This window comes from Mercurialis annua, linkage group LG4 (assembly GCF_937616625.2).
Source record: "Mercurialis annua linkage group LG4, ddMerAnnu1.2, whole genome shotgun sequence".
In the NCBI taxonomy this organism is placed as follows: domain Eukaryota; kingdom Viridiplantae; phylum Streptophyta; class Magnoliopsida; order Malpighiales; family Euphorbiaceae; genus Mercurialis; species Mercurialis annua.
The window spans coordinates 23581279-23601054 of record NC_065573.1 but is presented as its reverse complement, the minus strand read 5'-3'; the positions used below and the strand labels follow the sequence as shown (position 1 = coordinate 23601054).

The following is a 19776-nucleotide window of genomic DNA, read 5'->3' as shown; positions in this document are numbered from 1 at the left end:
TTTCTAATTTTGATTAAATTTTTTTAATCATATTTATTAGTGTGTATGAACATCTTAAAACACTCACGTCACAGTTAGAGCTTTCCAACAAAAATTGCGGTTTCAGTTTTTTTAGAGAAACAACGCGTTTCTCACGCCTGCAACAAGTTAGAGTCGTAGGTACAACACATCTGTCACGGTCGCCATAGGAGCACATCAAGGGCGCAGCCTAGGGTTTTTCAAAAACCTTGAAACTTCGCTGGTGCGAGTGCAGTCTAAGGGTGTCACAGGCTTAACACACACGATCGTCGAAGTTCCAACAGATATATTTGGATGCCGTAATGGATGGCTACCATATGTCAGAAGACCGTTTAAAATGCCCTAAGTTAAAGTTTCTTTACACTGAAAAAGGAGAAATTCTTTGGTGTACTCGGTCCACCACGTCATCCGTATACTAAACCTATCACGTTATAACATGCATTAAAATAATTGCACTATCGTAATATTACTATCCAAAGGTGTAAAAAAGTAATAAACAAAATTACGATAGCGCCACTATTTTAATGACGTGTCGAAATATGATAGGCTAGTTCACGGATGACATGGTAGACTGAGTCTATCTAAAAATCTATCTTAAAAAAGATTCAAAATATATCATTTGTATTTGGCATTTAGTCTGAATGAATTTTTAATATTTTAAAAGATTTAAAAATTAAAATTACGTGTCAAATATAAAAAATATATTTAAATATTTTTCAAATTGAAAAATTTCAATTTAAAAAAATGGATGCAAGTTTTCAAAAAAAAAAAATGCTATCGGAATTGAAAATAGGCTGAAATTAGCGGTTTTAAAAGTTTGTAATATAAAAATAATATTAAATAAATGAAGTATTTTTACAATTCGGGTAAAACATTTGTTCATTTTTATTATTTTGGAGGACCACATTGAGCTTAGAATGCAGTGGAACATGATATAAAAACAGCCAACAGCTATAAAGAAACCATCACCAACTATTACTACTACTACTACAGCACCTGGTCCATGAGAGAGATTTTTTTATTTTTGTGCCTTTTAAACAGAAAAATAAAATAAAAGATCGAACCCAATTGCTAGCAACGGTTGATGATCTTTTCTTACATAATTTACTAAACTGATAGAGACAAGTTTATGCAAAGTAGAGAGTTTTTGAAGGAAACAAAATTTAATTGTGTTGTGTGTGGTGAGCCTTCACTTTCTTTGCATTTGTCTCCACCAATCTCTTAATTATTCTCATACTTTTATATATTTCTTTTTGTAAATATTCACAAATAATACAACATTCTAATATTTATCCAATAATTGATTGATGATGCTCATTATGGTAATAATAATGCATGCTAAACGATGGATTTTAAACAATCAATAGATTTAGACAAAATCTATCGTTTGCCTTAAAAAAAATTAATAGAATCGATGGATTTATAAATTCCCTCATTTTCTACAATCCATCATTTTTGAGGGTTTTGATTTCCCACCTACTAGGTGGGAAAGTCCAAATCCACCATTTTTTTATGAATGATGGATTGTTATACTATTTATTTTTTTCCATATATAATATTAAAAACCATTGATTTTATTTTCAATCTAAATGATGGAATTTTAAAATCAATGGATTTATATTCCATTGATTTAGAATCCACCGATTTTGTTAAAATCTATAGATTTTAAAAACCCTCAATCCAAACGGTAAAGCAATTGTAAATCTTTCATTATCAATGGATATTTCAAGTTTAACTGTCATATTTTTATTTATAAGAGAAACTCATAACATAATTACTTATTCTTATCAAAATTATTTTACTAGGTTAATGTATTTAATAAATTTTAATTGTTTTTATAAAATTACTAATTTAACTTACTAAAATATTTCTATTTAAAATGAAGATAATCGGTTATATTAATTTCAGTAATGTAACATCCAAATATAAAAAAGGAGTTAAAAACTTAAATAAATTTATTTTTTGAGATACAATTAAAATAATAAATACTAAAAGTTAATTTATGAAAAAGGAAATAAAAATTAGGATATGAAATATTAGAATTAGTTTAGTAAAAAATATAATCAAGTTAATTTTTTATTTAAAATGTAGAAAGTTGAGTTTGAGTAGCCTTTTATCCAATAAATGATTGTCAATTTTCGGATATATTTAAATGTAACTAAAAAATAAATTTAAAAGTGCAAATAACTTTTTTTGAAAAATTAAATAATATAACAATAGCATCTTCGAGTCAGATGGTATTGGAAAATAGGGATTCAACCCTTATCGCCGAGATTTGCTTATTAACGATTATATGGAATTAGCAAAGCAGTTTGATAATTCTTATTTAGTTTTCGTGAGGTGATCTGCAAATCAGACGGTGCATATGCTAGCGCAATATGCTAATTCCTATTCAGATCATCAGTGGTAAATTTATTATTTTTTTGAGTTTCTTGTAAATGTAACTGTTATGAATTTGTCATAATATAATCATTCTATGTTTTAAAAAGAAAAATCAATTGACCAAAAAGCTGTGGTATAGAATAGCATTGTACGAAATAAACATGTAGAAGCAGTTTAAATTATTTTTGACTCAAACTGGAAGGTTTTAGTAGTTTAAATTTTCGCATTAATTGGTAGTTAACCAACTACTAATAAGGGTTTTAGCAGACACTAAAATTGGAGGGAAATTAAGAAAGCAAGACCTATCTATATATAGGGCACTGGATTTACTTCTAACTATAAGTAGTCAAGGATAAAACTTTATATTTTCTGACTTTCCAATCTTAAGATTAAAAAAACTATCCAAATAAATGCTTCTTTATTATTTTATTTTTGAAGGGAAATGCTTCGTTATTTCTTTCTATTAATTTACCAAACTTGAGATTTTAATTTGGATTATTAATTATTAGTTTTTATATATATACATATGTTTTTATCAAATTAATCAAATTAACCGACTAATTTTGGTATGTTTAAATTTTTTATTAAAATTTTAATTAATTCGATTTTGATTAAATAAAATAAATTGATTATTATTTTTAATCAAATTTAATGCGGCAAAAAAACAAAATAAAAAAATTCCTCAAAAACAAAAACAAAAACATCTCTCTTAATTTCTATGAGGAAAGACAAAATAAACTTCCATCAAAAAAAAAAAACAACTTCCACAAAAAATTAAATATATCCCAAATAACATTACATATCTAGTCTTTAACATTGAACTTCGTACTCAGCACATATTATTAATTTAGTACTTATTAAGATTGAAAAAAGAAAAATGATAGTTAAGAAATTTTGAACAAAATTAAAAATAAAAGCAAAATTGACTATCATCAATATCAATGAAAGTTAATTAAATAATGTTTTTAAAATAAAAACGATGCATTTCTAATTCTAAACTTGACCAAAAATCACTAACCAAAAACCACCTTCTCATTTTTTGAAATTTAAGTTTTTTAAATATTTTTATATTTTTTTCCTATTTTTAATTTAAATAAAAAATTTATTTTGGCCAATTATAAACTGGATATAAAATCTTTGCCACGCCTTTTATCTTAGTTGGATAAGATCTTATATAATCTAATCTAAAAATATATTATTTTTTATCTTTAGAGGTGAAACTATTGAGTTTTGTTCAAATTCGATCTCTGTAATAATTATAATCATCAACTTACGAAAGATTTCACAAAATATATGTGTGTTTTGCATTAAAACTATGCTTATCCCCTTAAAATCCCCTCACCTTTTACCCCCAATTCGTTTGCACCCTCACGTTATAAAACCACCAAATATATTCAAATTACGACCTTTCACTCTCAATTGCACCCTCAATCATTAAATTACCCTTTTTTCACTTTAAAAATGTTCAAATCAATACTTTAAATTTTAGCATATATTTTAAAATAGGACTTAATATTTTATTTAAAACAAAAATAAACCTATTTTTTCAAGTGAAAAGAGATCAATTTAATGCTTGAGGGTGCAATTGAAAGTGAAAGGTCGTAATTTGGGTATATTTGGTGGTTTTGCAATGTGAGGGTGCAAACGGATTGGGGGTAAAAAGTGAGGGTTTTTTTAGGGGATAAGCCTTAATACTAACTTCAATTCTAAAGAGAATAGATATAATTGGAACGGTAAAGATAGAAGTGCTACCTGTAACAGTTGTGTGATCCGAGAGAGTATTATCCTGACAATAAAAATAATTATAATCATCAATTTACGAAAAATTTCACAAAATATATGTGTGTTTTGCATTAAAACTAATAACTTCAATGCTAAAGAGAATAGATATAATTGGAACGGTAAAGATAGAGGTGCTACCTGTAACAGTTGTGTGACCTGAGAGAGTATTATCCTGACAATAAAAATCAATGTAATTTCTTTTAATATAAAAATTGTAGGCGATCGGTTCTTCATTATATATTTCTTATATTTTCTTAAGAGAAAAAAGTTTAAAGATATGCAAGCGAGTGCACACCATTTAATAATGACCTATTGATTAAAAAATCATTCACCTTTTGACTGTTTTTCAATTTTATCTTGACATTACTATTTCATCAATTGCACCTAAATCTACATTTTAGACTTCAATTCCAACCTCAAATACTAAACTGATTTCTTTAATTTTCATTTAAAAAAATTCAAATAGGTCATTCATTTTTAATTTTTTTAGTAGAAAAGAGTTCAAGGCTAAAAGTGTAAATTTGGATGCAATTGACAAAATTACAGTGTTAGAGTAAAATTGAAAATCGGCTAAAAGGTAAATTGTTTTTTTGTCGTTAGGCCCTTGATTTTTATTTTTATTTTTTAAGAAACATTAGGCCCTTGATAATATTACACAACTTGAAATGAAGACAATGTAGGTAATAAACATAATTATTGAGTACGTTTGGGAACTTTCCAAAACAAACTAAAAAGAAACGAAGGATAACATGGTTTTTACTCTCTTTTCATCAACTTCTGCCCTTGTCACCACTCACTTTCATATACCCTCCCAAACCCTATATTCCATTCATCCCCTTATTATAAACTGTAAAATTCAGAGTCCGTGTTGAACCAATTCCTGAGTGTTCTTAATATAAAACTAAATTAAATTGCATATTGCATAACATTGATAAATTCACGCCAATCTTCATTTATAAAACAATGTTAAAATAATTTTATAAATTCATAACACTAATTGTTTTGACATATATTAAAAGTATCAAATGATAAATATATTAAACTATTTTATCTAAATTAATTGACTTATTTTTAAATATTCAACGTAAATATTCACATCTACAATATATTGGGTCCCACAACCCCCTCTCAACACATACAAACCATCTCATTCTTCTCTTCTCCTCCTCCTTTCTTCCATTTTCCTCCAACATCCTCCTCCTCATCCTCCTCCTCCTCCTCTTCTTCCTCATCGGCCTCTCGATCGGGAACATTTTGACACCCTAAACAGTTAAAAAAACGTAAAAAAATACCGTATTTTCTTGATGGAGAAGAGTGATAGAGAGACTCATGACTTCATGAACGTGGAATCTTTCTCACAGCTTCCATTTATCCGCCCTGCACCCGTCAAAGAGAAGGGCATTCGTCTCTTCGGCATAGAATTCGGCGGAAATGACTCCGCCCCCGACGAGTCTGCTTCCGCCGAAACGAACGAAGACGCCGCTAAAGAAAGCGAAAACAACAACAACGGAGACAATAACAACCGAAGATTTGAGTGTCATTATTGCTGTAGAAACTTCCCTACTTCTCAAGCTTTAGGTGGCCATCAAAACGCACATAAAAGAGAGCGACAACACGCAAAACGCGCTCATCTTCAGTCCACAATGGTTCATAATAGCTACTCCGATTCGCATATTTACGGTCTGATGAACTACAGAATAGGTTCATCTCCTACATCAGCCATAACTTACCCTTCATGGAATAATAATAATAGTAATTCTAGATTTTATGGTAGCCATAATAATGGATCTTACAGCTCGCAGCAGCCTATTAATGGAAGTCCACTAGGATTGTGGCGGATCCCGTCCGTTCACAGTAGTACAGCTCTTCATCGTGACCGTTCTTTGAATCCCTTGCCGTTATTTTCAGGCGAGGAATTGAAGCCGTCACAGGTGGTGGGTGGTTCTAGCTCGCAGGGACGATATGTTTATGAAGGAAAATCAAGCGTACAAGACCATGTGAGTTTAGATCTTCATTTGTAATAATTTTATATTAACATTTAATTAATGAGAAATTCTGATTTTTCTTGAGCTTATGCTAATCAAATCCTTAATTCTAAGAACAACCCCTTCTTCATCTTCTTCATTTTAGTATGCATGATTATTTTTTCAGGCTAAATATTTTTGCTATTATTGAATTATATATTTTTCATAAAACATTAATCGACATTTCACTTGTTATATTTTGATAACCGAACTTCTAATTTTACAGTAACGCGAGGTCATCCAAACAATTCTGGTCAATAATTATTTATATGGCCGACGGTTGCCTATTTGGCAAAGTTGGATATCCAGCGATTCGTCGGCCACATAGACAATTGGTAGCCGAAATTATTTGAATAAACTCTTTATGTTGAAAAATAAATGTTGGATAAGGAAAATATAATAAATTGAACATGATTGTCAAAAATAAATAATTCAATAACCCCAAAAATGTTTATACCGATTTCTTTCTTGTGAAAATAGAGGAATTACATTCATTGAGTGTAATTGTGTTATTCTATAAACTTTTTAGTTGCAATTTTAACATAAGATAATGATTATTTATTTTTAGGTTAAGAATTATCATTCTCCAGTTAGCGAGAAATATGAAAAAAAAAAGTTCCCGTACTTGAAAAAGGTTTTTACAGTGTACATTAAGTGACAATGTAGCTTCATAGTATAATACGAACAAAAACAAAATATTATGTTCAGTTTCTGTGTAAGTTCTTCAGAACTTGGTCACACGTGCGACGAATATAATTCAAAACTGCATGAAAATCTGTAGGTATACACGTGTGTGTATATATGTATATATAATATATATATTTGTCCAGTAATGAGAAAGGTGAGTTTTGATGCAGTGCAAGTGTTCATCCTGCAGAGGTGGATGTGATAAGGTTTTTATGTCTGATCTTTTGCTTCAAAATTGCAGAAAGATAGAGATATTTCCATGGCATGCATTTGCCAAACTTCAAATATATTTTAATATATATATATGTATAGTGTTTTTAAACTTAATCTAAAATTTTGTTCATTTAGGTAATTTAAGTATCTATTTTCCCAAGAGATAACTAAATGACTTCCGGTACATTTCTACTTACTCGGACACTCGAAGTAGAATATTTATTATTATTTTTTTGGTAATACCATAAGGTGCCTAAAACGGATTTCAATTATAAAATGTCACTTTTGTTATCATATTTTATTTACTTCTATCAAACAATAGGTCTTTCTATAGTTACTTTGTCTTTTAGAAAATAAACCTTACTTTGTTTATTTATTACCGTTCGATAAATTTTTATCATATTCATCTAATGGTAAAATGAACAAAGTGAACTAAAAACATAATAACCTTAGCCTTTCCCTCCAAAAATATACTTTATTTTCAACTTGATACCGACTATTAATCACGTAGCAAAATTGGAAAAATATGTACATTTTTGTTGTTCACATAAGTAATTTGTCACCATGAATTATTTAGTTATAATCATGGGAAAACTAGGAATTCTACTATGGAATAGCTATATAAAATAAAATTTTAGAGGGCTAATTATATAAAAGTTAAAATTCAGTAACCATATTTTGATGAAAAAAATCAAAACTTGAAAAATTAATTTTGTAAAAAAAAATAAAATTTGGGGGACAGTTGCTACCTCAGCCATTGATGAAAACACTATAATTTGATAACTGTGAAAAAGATTAACTTTCCATTTCAGTTCGTAAATTTATGTTGTATGAATTAATTAGGTCTAATTTTATCAATTAAGATTAAATTGACTCAAAATTTTATAATGTTAGATCAAATGATCCAATTTTTTTAATTCCGCCTCAATTTGAATTTATGTAATCTGATTTTTTTTTTTTAAATGAATCTACTTGATCTTCATTAATTAAATAAAATAAGTTTAAATTGAAAAATAAATTAAATATATTTCTTCAAATATTTGAATATGTACTAATCATAGTCTTAAATGATGTCTGATATGATCTACTTCAAGGTTTATATCATGATGTGAGACCTAAACGCTAACAAAATATGTGGCAATTTTAAGACCATTGATGCAAATTAGACATTCATTTTTATTACAAGTAGAAGAACAATGATGAGATCCCAAAATCTAATGGAAAACATAGCCAGATTTTCCAAACTCGTGGGACCAAAGAATGATAAGCAGCATGATCGAAATTAGATATCTATTGAGCAGGTCGATCGGTCTTTAAACTTATGACTCAGAGTTAAACAACCCACTCTCGAAATCAATGACAATGTTCTCTGTTTAAAAACAAAATTGTACAATATAAATAAATTTAAGAATCTGAATAACTCAATTTTATCATTAACTGACTTAAAAATAAAAGATATTATTTTATTGATCAAAAAATAGAGACTACTCTTCTTAATTAATCAAAATGGCTAAATTTATTTTTTTTAATCTCGAATTACAAATTTAGAAACCGAGATGACCCTTTACTCAATATCTATTTGTTTGTGTTAATATTCATATGGAGAATATTTATAAAAATATCCGTTAAATTTTAGTCTAGTGAATTTGAGTTTTAGTATTTTCAGTGTACACATCGACTTAATTGTAAGTGAAAAACTCTCAACCAAAATATATAAAAAAAATCTTGAATGAAAAAATGAAGAAAATTAGAATTGTGACATTTCACACATTTTGACATTAGAGTGAGGTAATTATAGTGCTAAAGCTTTGATGACTTTAAAAGGTTATGTCCTTATATATGTTTGCTTTGTGTAAGAGACTTTAAATAACCTATGACACGGTAGTTAGAGAACCCCATCTTTTATTTCTCCACCTTTTATTTGTACCTTATTGGCCCTTTTTTGCCTGCAACACAGACATTACATAGAGAAGTTAGGTAAATGCATTAGCCTTGATTCAATTGGGGCAATGTTTAATTTAAAAATAAATATCGAACTGGCTGGTCGGACCGGCTCGACCAAAAATTAGTGATTGGTCTAGTTTTATTAGAAGGACTTAAGAATCTAAAATTGCAATTGAACTGATAAACAAACCAGATTGTTAATTTTAAAATAATAAATCCATTCATAAATTAATCGGACGAACCAATTCAATCGAGCCGGCCGTTTTCTTTGTCAATTGAACTACCCGTGGTGGGTTCTTTTTCTTTACTCCCTAATATATTAGTCCCCACATCCTATATTATGTGATTAAAAGGGTTGAATTTGACATATTTCACTAGCCAGCATCCTTGAAACATTGAAAAATTCTACCCAAGTAATGACAATGCTTGTTTTTCAAGGGGAAAATTATGTTTTTACAATAAACCAAAGGCACACAAAAACCTTTGTCAACAATGATTTAAGTGTAACTATTTTTGCTAGCTTTTTGGTGAGTTAACTCATTGATAGTTTGACACTGCCTTTTGTGTCCCCTTCCGTAATCTCAGCCTTGTCAGAATTTGTAAGATGTTAATGAGCATCATTCAATGAATTACTAACAAACATCACTCAATCAGTTACAACTTTACAAGATTTCAGTATATAGATCAACTATTTATGTTGGGATTTGTATTTTGTCGACTCTCTCACCCAATATCAGCAACGAAAATGTGCCTTATATACCATCTACTGAGGATCATTCAGTAGGTAGGTTTACTAGTTTTGATTTGAGTTGTTTGTTTCAATTAGTTATAACTGAAGCTTAAGTTGGAATAAAAACAGCCGATTTCAGTTATAGATGCTGATCATGTTACTCTTGATGCCGAGCTTTTAAATTCAGTGATCGAGGCTAATACGCGTGATAATGACAAGCGACTCGCTTCCGTTATTCTCAGGCCGAATTATAATGTCCTTACTAAGACTATGCATGTGGGGATGAATTCAAAAGTTCAAATGGCTAGTTTGGCTTCCCTTAATTATGCTTGAATCAACATAGGATTACATGTTAATTGGCGAAGAGGAAAGCCAAGCAACCGCTTTTATGAATCTAATATACCAAATGAAACACAGTATAATTACATGATTTGAGGCAGCAATGCAGCCTTAGTTCAACCACCGATCAAAGTTGATATTATAACAAAAGGTCTATAAATCTTTAAAAAAAAAATGTTATAGGTCTTGAATATGAGTGTAAATCAGAGGTTCGCAAAAATTTAATAAAACCGAGTTACCTAACAGAATTGATAAACTCAATAGTTCAGGTTGATATTGTAGAAACATTATTTTTCAATTTGATTTGATTTAGAAGTAAAGAAAATCTAGTTCACTTTTAATGCAAACCGAATCAGACCAAAAAAATAAATCGACTAGTTCAATTCGGCTAGATCAGAATTGAAAATTCAAAAATTATTATAAAGTTAGTTTAGTTTGATTTTAAAAAGTTCAAAAATTTTAATTTGGTTTGATTCAATTCAAGTTGTAGTGTTAATAGGCAGTAAATGAATGTTAAGGGCTGACCATAGTATTCTATTGTAATCCATGTATCTCAAACATTGATACAACCATCACAATTCACTTCAAAAAATCTATAATCCCATGTGTCTGAATATTAGTAGGGCACCCTATTTCCAAAGTAAAAATTAATAAAAGCAGAAAAAAAACAAATTCTATTTTGACATATTTATCTTTCTTTTATCAAAAAGAAAGAAATGTATCCAAATTAAATAAGGGCGACCTTATCATAGTAAAAATAAATTACTGTCTCTATCAATTTTTGCTCTGAAAATAACACCACCCTATTAGTAAAACGATGACGAATAGCATTTTCTACTTCTGGTTGAACAGAACTTTCAGCTAAAACAGCATTATGTGCTTCACTTTTTCAGTGAATCCATAAAAATAATTAAAGCTTTTATCAGAAAAAGCCTCACAAACAGGTCATTCCCTCCCATCAGAACTTAAATAGTACAAGTCTCACTATCTAGGAGAAGCTAAAAAAGACAGTTTTAAAGATTTCAATACCAAAATTATATAATTGCAACACATTATTGGCAACTTAACGGTGACACAATGAGTGCTTTTTGTACGAAAGAAGAACTCAATAATTACAGCAATGTAAGAAAATAAAGTATCAATGAAAATTGAAAAGTAACTCCTACCCACATCTGTCTTCCACTGCCCAATTATTGTACTGAACATATATAATTCGAACCAGTCATCGAATACTAATTAAACACCGCGCTTAAATGCATAATCATGGTTTTTCTATCCCAATCCTGAATAATTTGGTACAATCCTGGTGAAAAACTACTATAAATAAGAGCTCAATTATTTATATTGGTAGTCATTAATTGTTATACTGATCTGCAATTTTCATCAAGAGACAGGAAAATAAGTTTGACTAAGACTTTAAATAAGTGATGTAAACTAATAATCCAATGATTAATCCTAAATGTCTCAAGATACAGAAAATCAAATCGTACCGTTTAGTTCTGATTTTTTTAAACCGTAGAATGAAGACATACTCATCCAAAAATACTACACCTTTTTGACTTTGATTTATTTATGTTCCATACTTTCTAAATCATAAATTTTACCCCATTTCTCAACTTTCATTTTCAATTGTACCCATTTTTTTAAATTGGAGCTTTTCCACTCAGAAAAAGGTTCAAACAAGTCGTTTATATTTGGCATGCACTCTAAATAAGCCCAAAATATTTAAAAAAGTACTAAACATTGAGACTATATGTCAAATATGAAAGACATATTTGAACACAATTGTAAAAAATAAGTACAAATGAAACTGAAAATTGAGAAATGGAGTCAAATTGACGATTTTAAAAGTTTGACAAATAAACGAATGGTGATGTATTTTTGGATGATTAAGCCTAAAATAAATAAGCAAGTGAAATATCTGTGCAAAAGGAAACCCACCCACTAGTATCTATCACCAGTTAAAAAAATACAAAAATGTGATTAAAGAGAATTTTTAGAGGTACAAACTAACACTGGTCAGTAGTCAACTGAGTGCAGTGATACATAGACTTAAAGCAGCTTTGAGGATTCAGAATTCAGAAGCAATACAAGGTGGTGGAGGAGCTGTTCATAAACTATAATCGGAAACTCTCAACTCATGAGATCTTATCTAAATTCTGCCTAAACAGGACAATCCACAGCCACAAGGTAAGCAGTAGGTCCAGAACTGTTATTACAGTCTACATTTGAATCTATTCTATCTAACCACTGCACAAAAGTACCAAAAATATTTACTTCTTTCACTCAGTTGCAGTACAGTGGGCTTTAGTACTAAATGCTGAAATGTACTTAAACAGAAAAAAAAAACTTTGTATGTGGTCTTGGAAATATCAGACCCTATATAATAAAGGAAAACAATCTATTGAGGTGATTCAGTTTGATTGTGCAGTGTATAGCAAGCATCAAAGAGGGAAATATTAAGAATAAAGCATTTATGGAGCTTTTGAACAGACAATTAAAGACATTGTAACTTCATAGCAATATTCAGCAGATGGCAAAATCTATCTTATTATAAGTTTGGCTAGGCTAGGGCTACATCTACTACATACCAACATTTTAGAGTGTAAGTTGAACCTATGTGACACAAAAAGATAGCAAATGAGACAAACAATTTCCAATTATAATGGGGTTGATTGAGGCTTTAGTGTCACCAAAAACTCAAGGGCAACTGAGGAAGTTGTCTAAAAAAATACTGCATCCAACTTCAATGTTAACATCAACCCCAACTATCTAGAGGGTCCACAAGTAAATGCATCTTAGGGTAGGCCATGTGATGAGCAAGATGATATAAAGTAGCACAATAAAGACTTGTGAAAGAGTACATACATTATGATTAGGACCACTTTCACTTCATAGAGAGAGAGAGAGAGAGAGCAGTTGATTTCAAGAAACCTCGGCCCACATCCCTATGAGGTTCCAAACGAGGTTGATAGTTTATACAGTACCCAACCAACACTTTTGCTAAATATGTGCCTAAGTAAGTGCCAAAATACAGCAAAATATTTTGAAAAAAATAAGAAACAGAGAAGAATAAGAAGAACAACCTGACCAAGGAGACTATTGCTTTTCTTTCACAGTACATTGGCTTGAGGTGGGCATGGCAGGAGGATTAGAATTGAATCATATCACTTGCATTTAATACCACCAAGCTTGTACGCCAACTGGAAGAATCCTTTGTTCTGTTTGGCCACCTTCGTTAATTTGTTCCTTGTTTTTATCTTCCTTCCATTCAAAAGAAAAGAATAACAGTTCCATGGACACGGTTTTATCCAAATTTCCACTGTTTTGAACTCCTAATGGCTTTCAAGCCAATACAATGACATGATATGATCATAGCTAAAACTATTTGTAAAGTAAGAAGGAATTAGTGTTGTAACTCAACTACTCAGGCCTATTTTAATTTTCGTTGGGCCAAAGCAAGTGGGGCTACTACCAAGCTCACCCAAGGCTCAATGGGACTTTATTGTGACACTGATGGAACATGTCCTCTTCCCCACTATGTTGTCCATGTAAGTACATATCAAAATCCACATTCAGATTTTGAAAACTAAATGCTGCTTGGAATGTAATGAGGGACTCGAATAATAAGGGTCCTACGTAAGTTGGAACCTACTTCAAGCTGTCCCTGCTACCAAAACTCTAGACTAAGGTAATTCAAACTTCAAATTTGTTAAAAGAGTTTCCCATATTTCCTTCTTGAAAAGATACAGTTACATTCAGAAGAAAAAAAGAATCGGTTAAGGAAAAACCATAAAACAGGACACACCAAGTTTAGAAAGACCATAAGAACTCAGCAGACAACCAGGCCAGGTTAACTCATAAAACCATCACCTCAGAGACACAATTTTCTGGGAAACTCTGAAGAATAATGCTCGAACCATCAACTGCCCACTATATTTTGTGAGGACCGTATGCGACATACTAATTTAAGGAATACCGAATATTGGTAAGTGTAATTTCTGATTGATAAACGGCGAATGGAACAATATTATATTCAAGGCAATAAATGAGCCTCACATTAGAAACAAGACCCTTCTAAATGCATATTTTCACATGTACGAGATGGAATAGGATGATATCAGGTACTTATGCAATTGTAAATATCCACTCCTCCTAATAGCAATTACCAGTTTGCTACACAGATTAATTTCCTGATAAAAAGGTTGCACATACTTATGACACCACACCATGTTCTCATACTAATGTTCTGAATCTTGATGAGCTATAGCAACTGTTATCAAAATCGTACAATTCACAATTAGAATCTTACGATTCGATTCGATTCACCCCCAAATCGATTTGAATCTCTGAAAGATCTCAAATTACAACGAATCGGTGCCGAATCTACAGTGAAACTTAATGAATCTATGATTCGTGCGATTCAATACAATTCACTAAAGTAAACAAAAAATCAAAAACTTGGAGAGAACAGATTAAGAAATAATTATTTAAACAATGTCTTTTCATATAACATAAATTAAAAGAGAAAAAAAGAAGATTTTAATAATGTAAAGAATTTAAAAATGACTTATCACTTAAAATAACCCTTTCAAATAAAAACATTACAGAAACAATAGTTACTTTGTCAAACACTTTTGCTAAAATTGTTTTAATTTTATTTGCTAAGACTTTCATGTGTTAAATAATTATATAGTTTAAATTTTAGAAATAAATAAAAATTTACATATAATTTATACAAGTAAATTTTTTTAAAATAATATTAAAAAAATAAACCGAATCTTACGATTTGATTCTCGATTTGACAACTACGGCTATAGACATGCAAACGATAGTAATTTAAAGCAAAAGGCACTATCCTTATAGGAGTAACTAATAGGCAAAAAGTTCCTCATGTTAACTCTTCAACAAAAACTTCTGATGTGGTTGCAGAAATTTATGGTAAAATAGCTACTGCCTACAGAAAAGACCGAAACGCAAAATGCTATGGAACCCTGACAACATCAAGCTGGCTAAAACAACACTCACTTAAAGAGAACCGCCAAAAATCACAAACCAGGTGGAATTGACATACTTGTTAAACTCCTTAAACTCATTTCTCAGGTTCTTGATTTAAACAAACATCATTGTAAGTGGAACTTTAATATGGTCACGTAAACAGATTAACATCTCCCAACAATAATGATAGTTTGATCCTGTCGAGTTTTGTCATGGTTGTAAAGCACTTATTTTTCACACATCAAAAGGTACACAGTAGTAATAGCATCACTTTAAAGATTTCTCAAGTAAATATACATGTTAAGGAGTTTTCAATAATCAGTATCAACCTTTACAAGTGAACTAATTGAAAGGGCACTGAAAACTGAAAAGTAATCTTTAATACAATATTTACTTCTCATCAAGTCAATTCCAAGTATAGAAAATCTACTACTAAAAAAAAGTAAAGCTATAAAGGAGATAGTTCCACCCCTACAAGACCATGCCTCTATGCCAACAATTATAACAGCACTAACAAAATTGAGGTAACTGAAGTTAATACTATAGTATGTGTGCACCTGAATACTCATCTTTTCCTTCCTTGCTGAACCCGGGATGTGTGAGCCTCTTCAATATGTCGAGTAAGGAGTGAAATCCCATAATGTGAGGCACTTGAGGCAGCATAGTAGGATGTTACAGTGAGTTGAGCAAATCTTGGAAGTGCATAACCTGCAAATGTACATTTAAAAGTCATGTTAAATTAAACAAGAATCTAAATTAATAAATCAACAAAGAAAATTGAAAGATGCGTTAAGAATGAACGAACAGGATGCTCTGCTATGGACTATAATTGATGTGCTCAACAAAATCCTTTTTGAGTTCTCAACTGAATATTGACGCATAGTAAATAAAGTTTAAAAGAAGCCCCATATTTTGTCTGTTCAGAGCACAAATACAATAATTACCAAAACTTGAGGCCCTTAGATTTCATAGTTCAAAAAGTATATACTATTCCTCAGCGCACAGTATTATAGCAACATCTCATGTTTTTTCTTAGCTAGTTAAAACTTTGATTCCAAAAGGAAATCGTCAAAACAGACAAACTTTAGTTAATTGTTCACGGACATAGGGAAACGGGACACTTGGACACGGATATGGCGAAACGCTGTTATTTTAAGGTTTCCTATGTAAAATACAAAGTTTTGTATCCGAAACGTTTTCGAAACGAGACACATCGTTTGAATGAAGTGTCTGTGCAACCTAACTTCCATAAAATTTACCAAATGCAACCGTATTAAGTTCCTAGCATGTCAAATGTCTCATAGCCCACTATCATTATACTCATTTGGCCGAGCTTCAGATTTCTGACTTAGGGGTGTAAATGAACCGAGCCGAGCCGAGCTTTGGAGTGTTCATGTTCGGCTCGTTTAGCGAACAAGGTGTTCATGTTCGGTTCATGTTCAGTCGAGCTTTGAACAGAGTGTTCATGTTCGGTTCGTTTAAATTTTATAGTGTTCATGTTCGGTTCGTGTTCAGCTCGTGTTCGTTCGTTTAGCCGCTAAACGAACAAGTTCACGAACGAGCTCACGAACGAGCTCGATAAGTACTAAACGAGCTCGTTCACGAACAAGCTCGCGAACGAACTCGATAAGTACTAAACGAGCTCGTTCGTGAGCCCGCTCGTTTAGCGGATAAACGAACGAACACGAACTTTTAAACGAACAAACACGAATATGAGCTGAATAAATTAAAAACAATCTAATCGAACTCGTTCACGAATATGAGCTGAATAAATTAGAAACATAATTATACAAGTTAATCTAGATTTGAATTAGTTCACGACCACCTAATCGAGTTTCTAAACGAGCTTGTTCGTGAACTATATACGAGCTCGTTCACGAACTTGTTTACGAACTCTTAGTCGAGCTCGTTCACGAGCTTATTCATGAACTCTTATTCGAGCTGTTCGCGAACATAAACGAGCCGAACACCACTATGTTCATGTTCGGCTCGTTTATATTAACGAACATAAAATCAAGTTCGAGCTCGGTTCGTTTAGAATACGAACGAACATGAACCGAGCTCTTGTCGAGCCGAACACCGAGCTGCTCGCGAACGGCTCGGTTCATTTACACCCCTATGTGTGAGGAAGGACATTCCGCACAGGTCACTGGTCCAGCTTTAGGCTCCCCAAAATGTAACTGGTGAACCTCATCAAGATCAGGCAGGATTAGCATTCTAAATACCTATCTATATACATAAATTCTTCAACTCACTATTGCTATCTGTTGTTGTCAGGGGTGTTGAGTTTCTTGTGCCCTCTCAAGGCAGAGCACTATTTCGGTCTTTTTCTTGCATTGCATGATTTGCCAGATTGTTCATGCTGAGTTTTTGGAGATTTTTAAACTAACCCAATTAATTCAGAACCTTCTTAAAACAAAAATATTTATTCAAGGGATTAAAAAGGTTGGCCGACTGGCCATAATTTGAAAGCAATCAAGCTTAAGCCATTCAATTTCAAATTTCCCTTTTTATATTTCTATGTGCAATGTGATTTGCATGTTCTAATTTAAATTTAACATATAAAATCGAGAAGACTATCAAAGAAAATGACCCTTGATGTGATCTACATCTTCTGAACTTGAAGCAAAGTCCAGAACAGGATATGAAACTGAGGCATAAAACTTTATGCAGATAACAAATCCCATACTAGAAATATGACCAAGAAAAACCTTGAAGACTTTATAAAACTTCCAAAGAGGTAAATGGGTGAGGACATCACTGATTGGGAACTATGCTCATATTAAATTTAATGGTTTTCTAGTTTGTTTTGAAGTAGTAAAAAGAGAAAAAGGCTGTAGTTAAGGAATTGGCAAACAAACAATCATGTTGGTTAGCAAGTTAATTAAAGTCATTACAGAATTGAGAAAAATTGCACAGCATTGCATTAATTTTTAAGCCTTTCACTGCCTTGTAAGAAACCTCGCCATCTCTACCAACACCACTATAACCCAATAGCACCAGTCCCCTTGGTTTTATAGAAACAAAACTCTCAAATGTCATATCACCGATACAAAAGGTAAAAATACTAATATGTGTCAGTTAAAAGTGCGAAAGATAATATTTCAATCTTCTGCTCATATATTCATACTAAAATCCCAAAGTACACGTCTAAATCCCTTTCCCTTGATAAACAAAGAAGCCACAATTGGCAGCACTTCTAGATGAGATTTTGTGGAATCAAAAAAAAAGTTAAGAGATAAGAACGTTGATACTATTTTCTAAGAATGTACATCAAACAACGGAAGAGGCTATGCTTACCTCCAAATGCGGCACTAGCACCTGAAACCAGCAGCAACGGAGGAAGCTGCCAACAAAGTATCAAAATCAAAAATTGATGCTCGTCAGTATTCAAGTCATAACAAGTAACATGCCTTTATGTTGGAGCTCAAAAAAATTAAAATCTTAAAAGAAAATGAATCAAGGATAACGTGATATATACCCCAACTATAAGAGACAGCCATTTTGGTCCTTTAAGACGGTTTTGAAGAAACGGAATCCCTAGAAATATTTCAATTTAACATCATACAAAACACAATTTATAAAAAAAATAAAACAAAAAATAAGTATGAATCTGATAAACGTACCTGTATTAAAACCATGAACAGCACTAAGCATTGCACCAATACCAGAGCCAGCCTAATTATACATGAACAAATACAAGAAAGCGTTAAAAGACAATAAAATCAAATGAGTGGTATTTGTTAGAGTTTAAAATAAGAAAATGACAATTATTTGCTACTTGTTAAAGCATATAGTTGCAGTTGATGATTTTGATTCGGTATCCCTATTTGGCTTTGCTGCTGCCCACAAGTGAAAACTGCAATTTGTGTGATTGCTTTAATGTAACGCTTTTGCTGTCAGCTGACTCGCTAAATTCAGAGCGATAATGCATCTTCTTATGTTTTATTTCTACATTTTACATCTAAATTTTAATGAATAAAAATTAAAAACAGTTCTACAAACAGACGCATTGAAGTGCTGCAAAATGGATAATTTGAATATGTTGAGGGAAAGCACAACATAATCCAGAGCCATAATGCATCTTCTTCTTTTATTCTATAACAAATACCACTCATTTGATTTTATTTTACCTTACAAATAATCAATAAAAACACAATTATACAAAGCATCTACAGTAGCATACAGCTAAAAACAATTTCAATTGAAATACAAAAAAAAAACTAATGAAATTGAGCTAAAACTTATATAGAATTGGAAGAAAATTAAAATGTACAAAACAAAGTGAGAAAACTGAGAGGCGGTAACTGACCACAGCAGTGGCGTCGTGCAAAACAGGAGTCATGGTCCATTCTCCACGAACCTGAAAATTTTGAAAAGTAATAGCTATTGAATGAGAATAATAATCCAATTATGAGTGATTCATGAAAAGAAAAAAAGAGCAAAAATCATACAGAATTAGGGATTAAAAGAGAGAGGCAGCGAGGGCAGCGAGGAGAGCCGAGGCCAGGGTTAATGGTAGGGTCGTGATCCAAATTCCCGCTTCTTAGCTTCTGTTCGTACACTTCCCTTGTTCCCATTGTTTTCTTCTTCTGTAATTAGTTCGTTCACCTCACCGCGAGGTAGTTACCTGCTACGGGTTATTGCGACGTCAACGGG

The 19776-nt window shown here is 31.5% G+C and overlaps 2 protein-coding genes and 1 long non-coding RNA gene across 3 annotated transcripts; 1 reads left to right on the top strand and 2 right to left on the bottom strand.

Annotated features, from left to right (window-relative positions):
• The first annotated feature begins 5316 nt into the window (after nt 1-5316).
• LOC126677824 (zinc finger protein 8) lies at nt 5317-6251 on the top strand. Its single transcript, XM_050372620.2, has one exon. The coding sequence runs from the start codon at nt 5487-5489 to the stop codon at nt 6201-6203; it is 717 nt and encodes a 238-aa protein (XP_050228577.1). The 5' UTR covers nt 5317-5486; the 3' UTR covers nt 6204-6251.
• A 6684-nt stretch (nt 6252-12935) lies between these two features.
• LOC130015379 (uncharacterized) lies at nt 12936-14543 on the bottom strand. Its single transcript, XR_008790537.1, has 2 exons — nt 13206-14543; nt 12936-13067 (listed from the first exon to the last, which is right to left on the bottom strand). It is a non-coding gene; the product is annotated as an uncharacterized LOC130015379 (long non-coding RNA).
• Nucleotides 14544-15366: 823 nt separating this feature from the next.
• On the bottom strand, nt 15367-19776 carry LOC126676346 (uncharacterized). The gene is made up of 6 exons (XM_050370529.2): nt 19572-19776; nt 19430-19480; nt 18744-18795; nt 18599-18657; nt 18418-18463; nt 15367-15825 (listed from the first exon to the last, which is right to left on the bottom strand). Exons 1-6 carry the CDS (start codon nt 19695-19697, stop codon nt 15683-15685), a joined length of 477 nt encoding a protein of 158 aa, XP_050226486.1. The 5' UTR covers nt 19698-19776; the 3' UTR covers nt 15367-15682.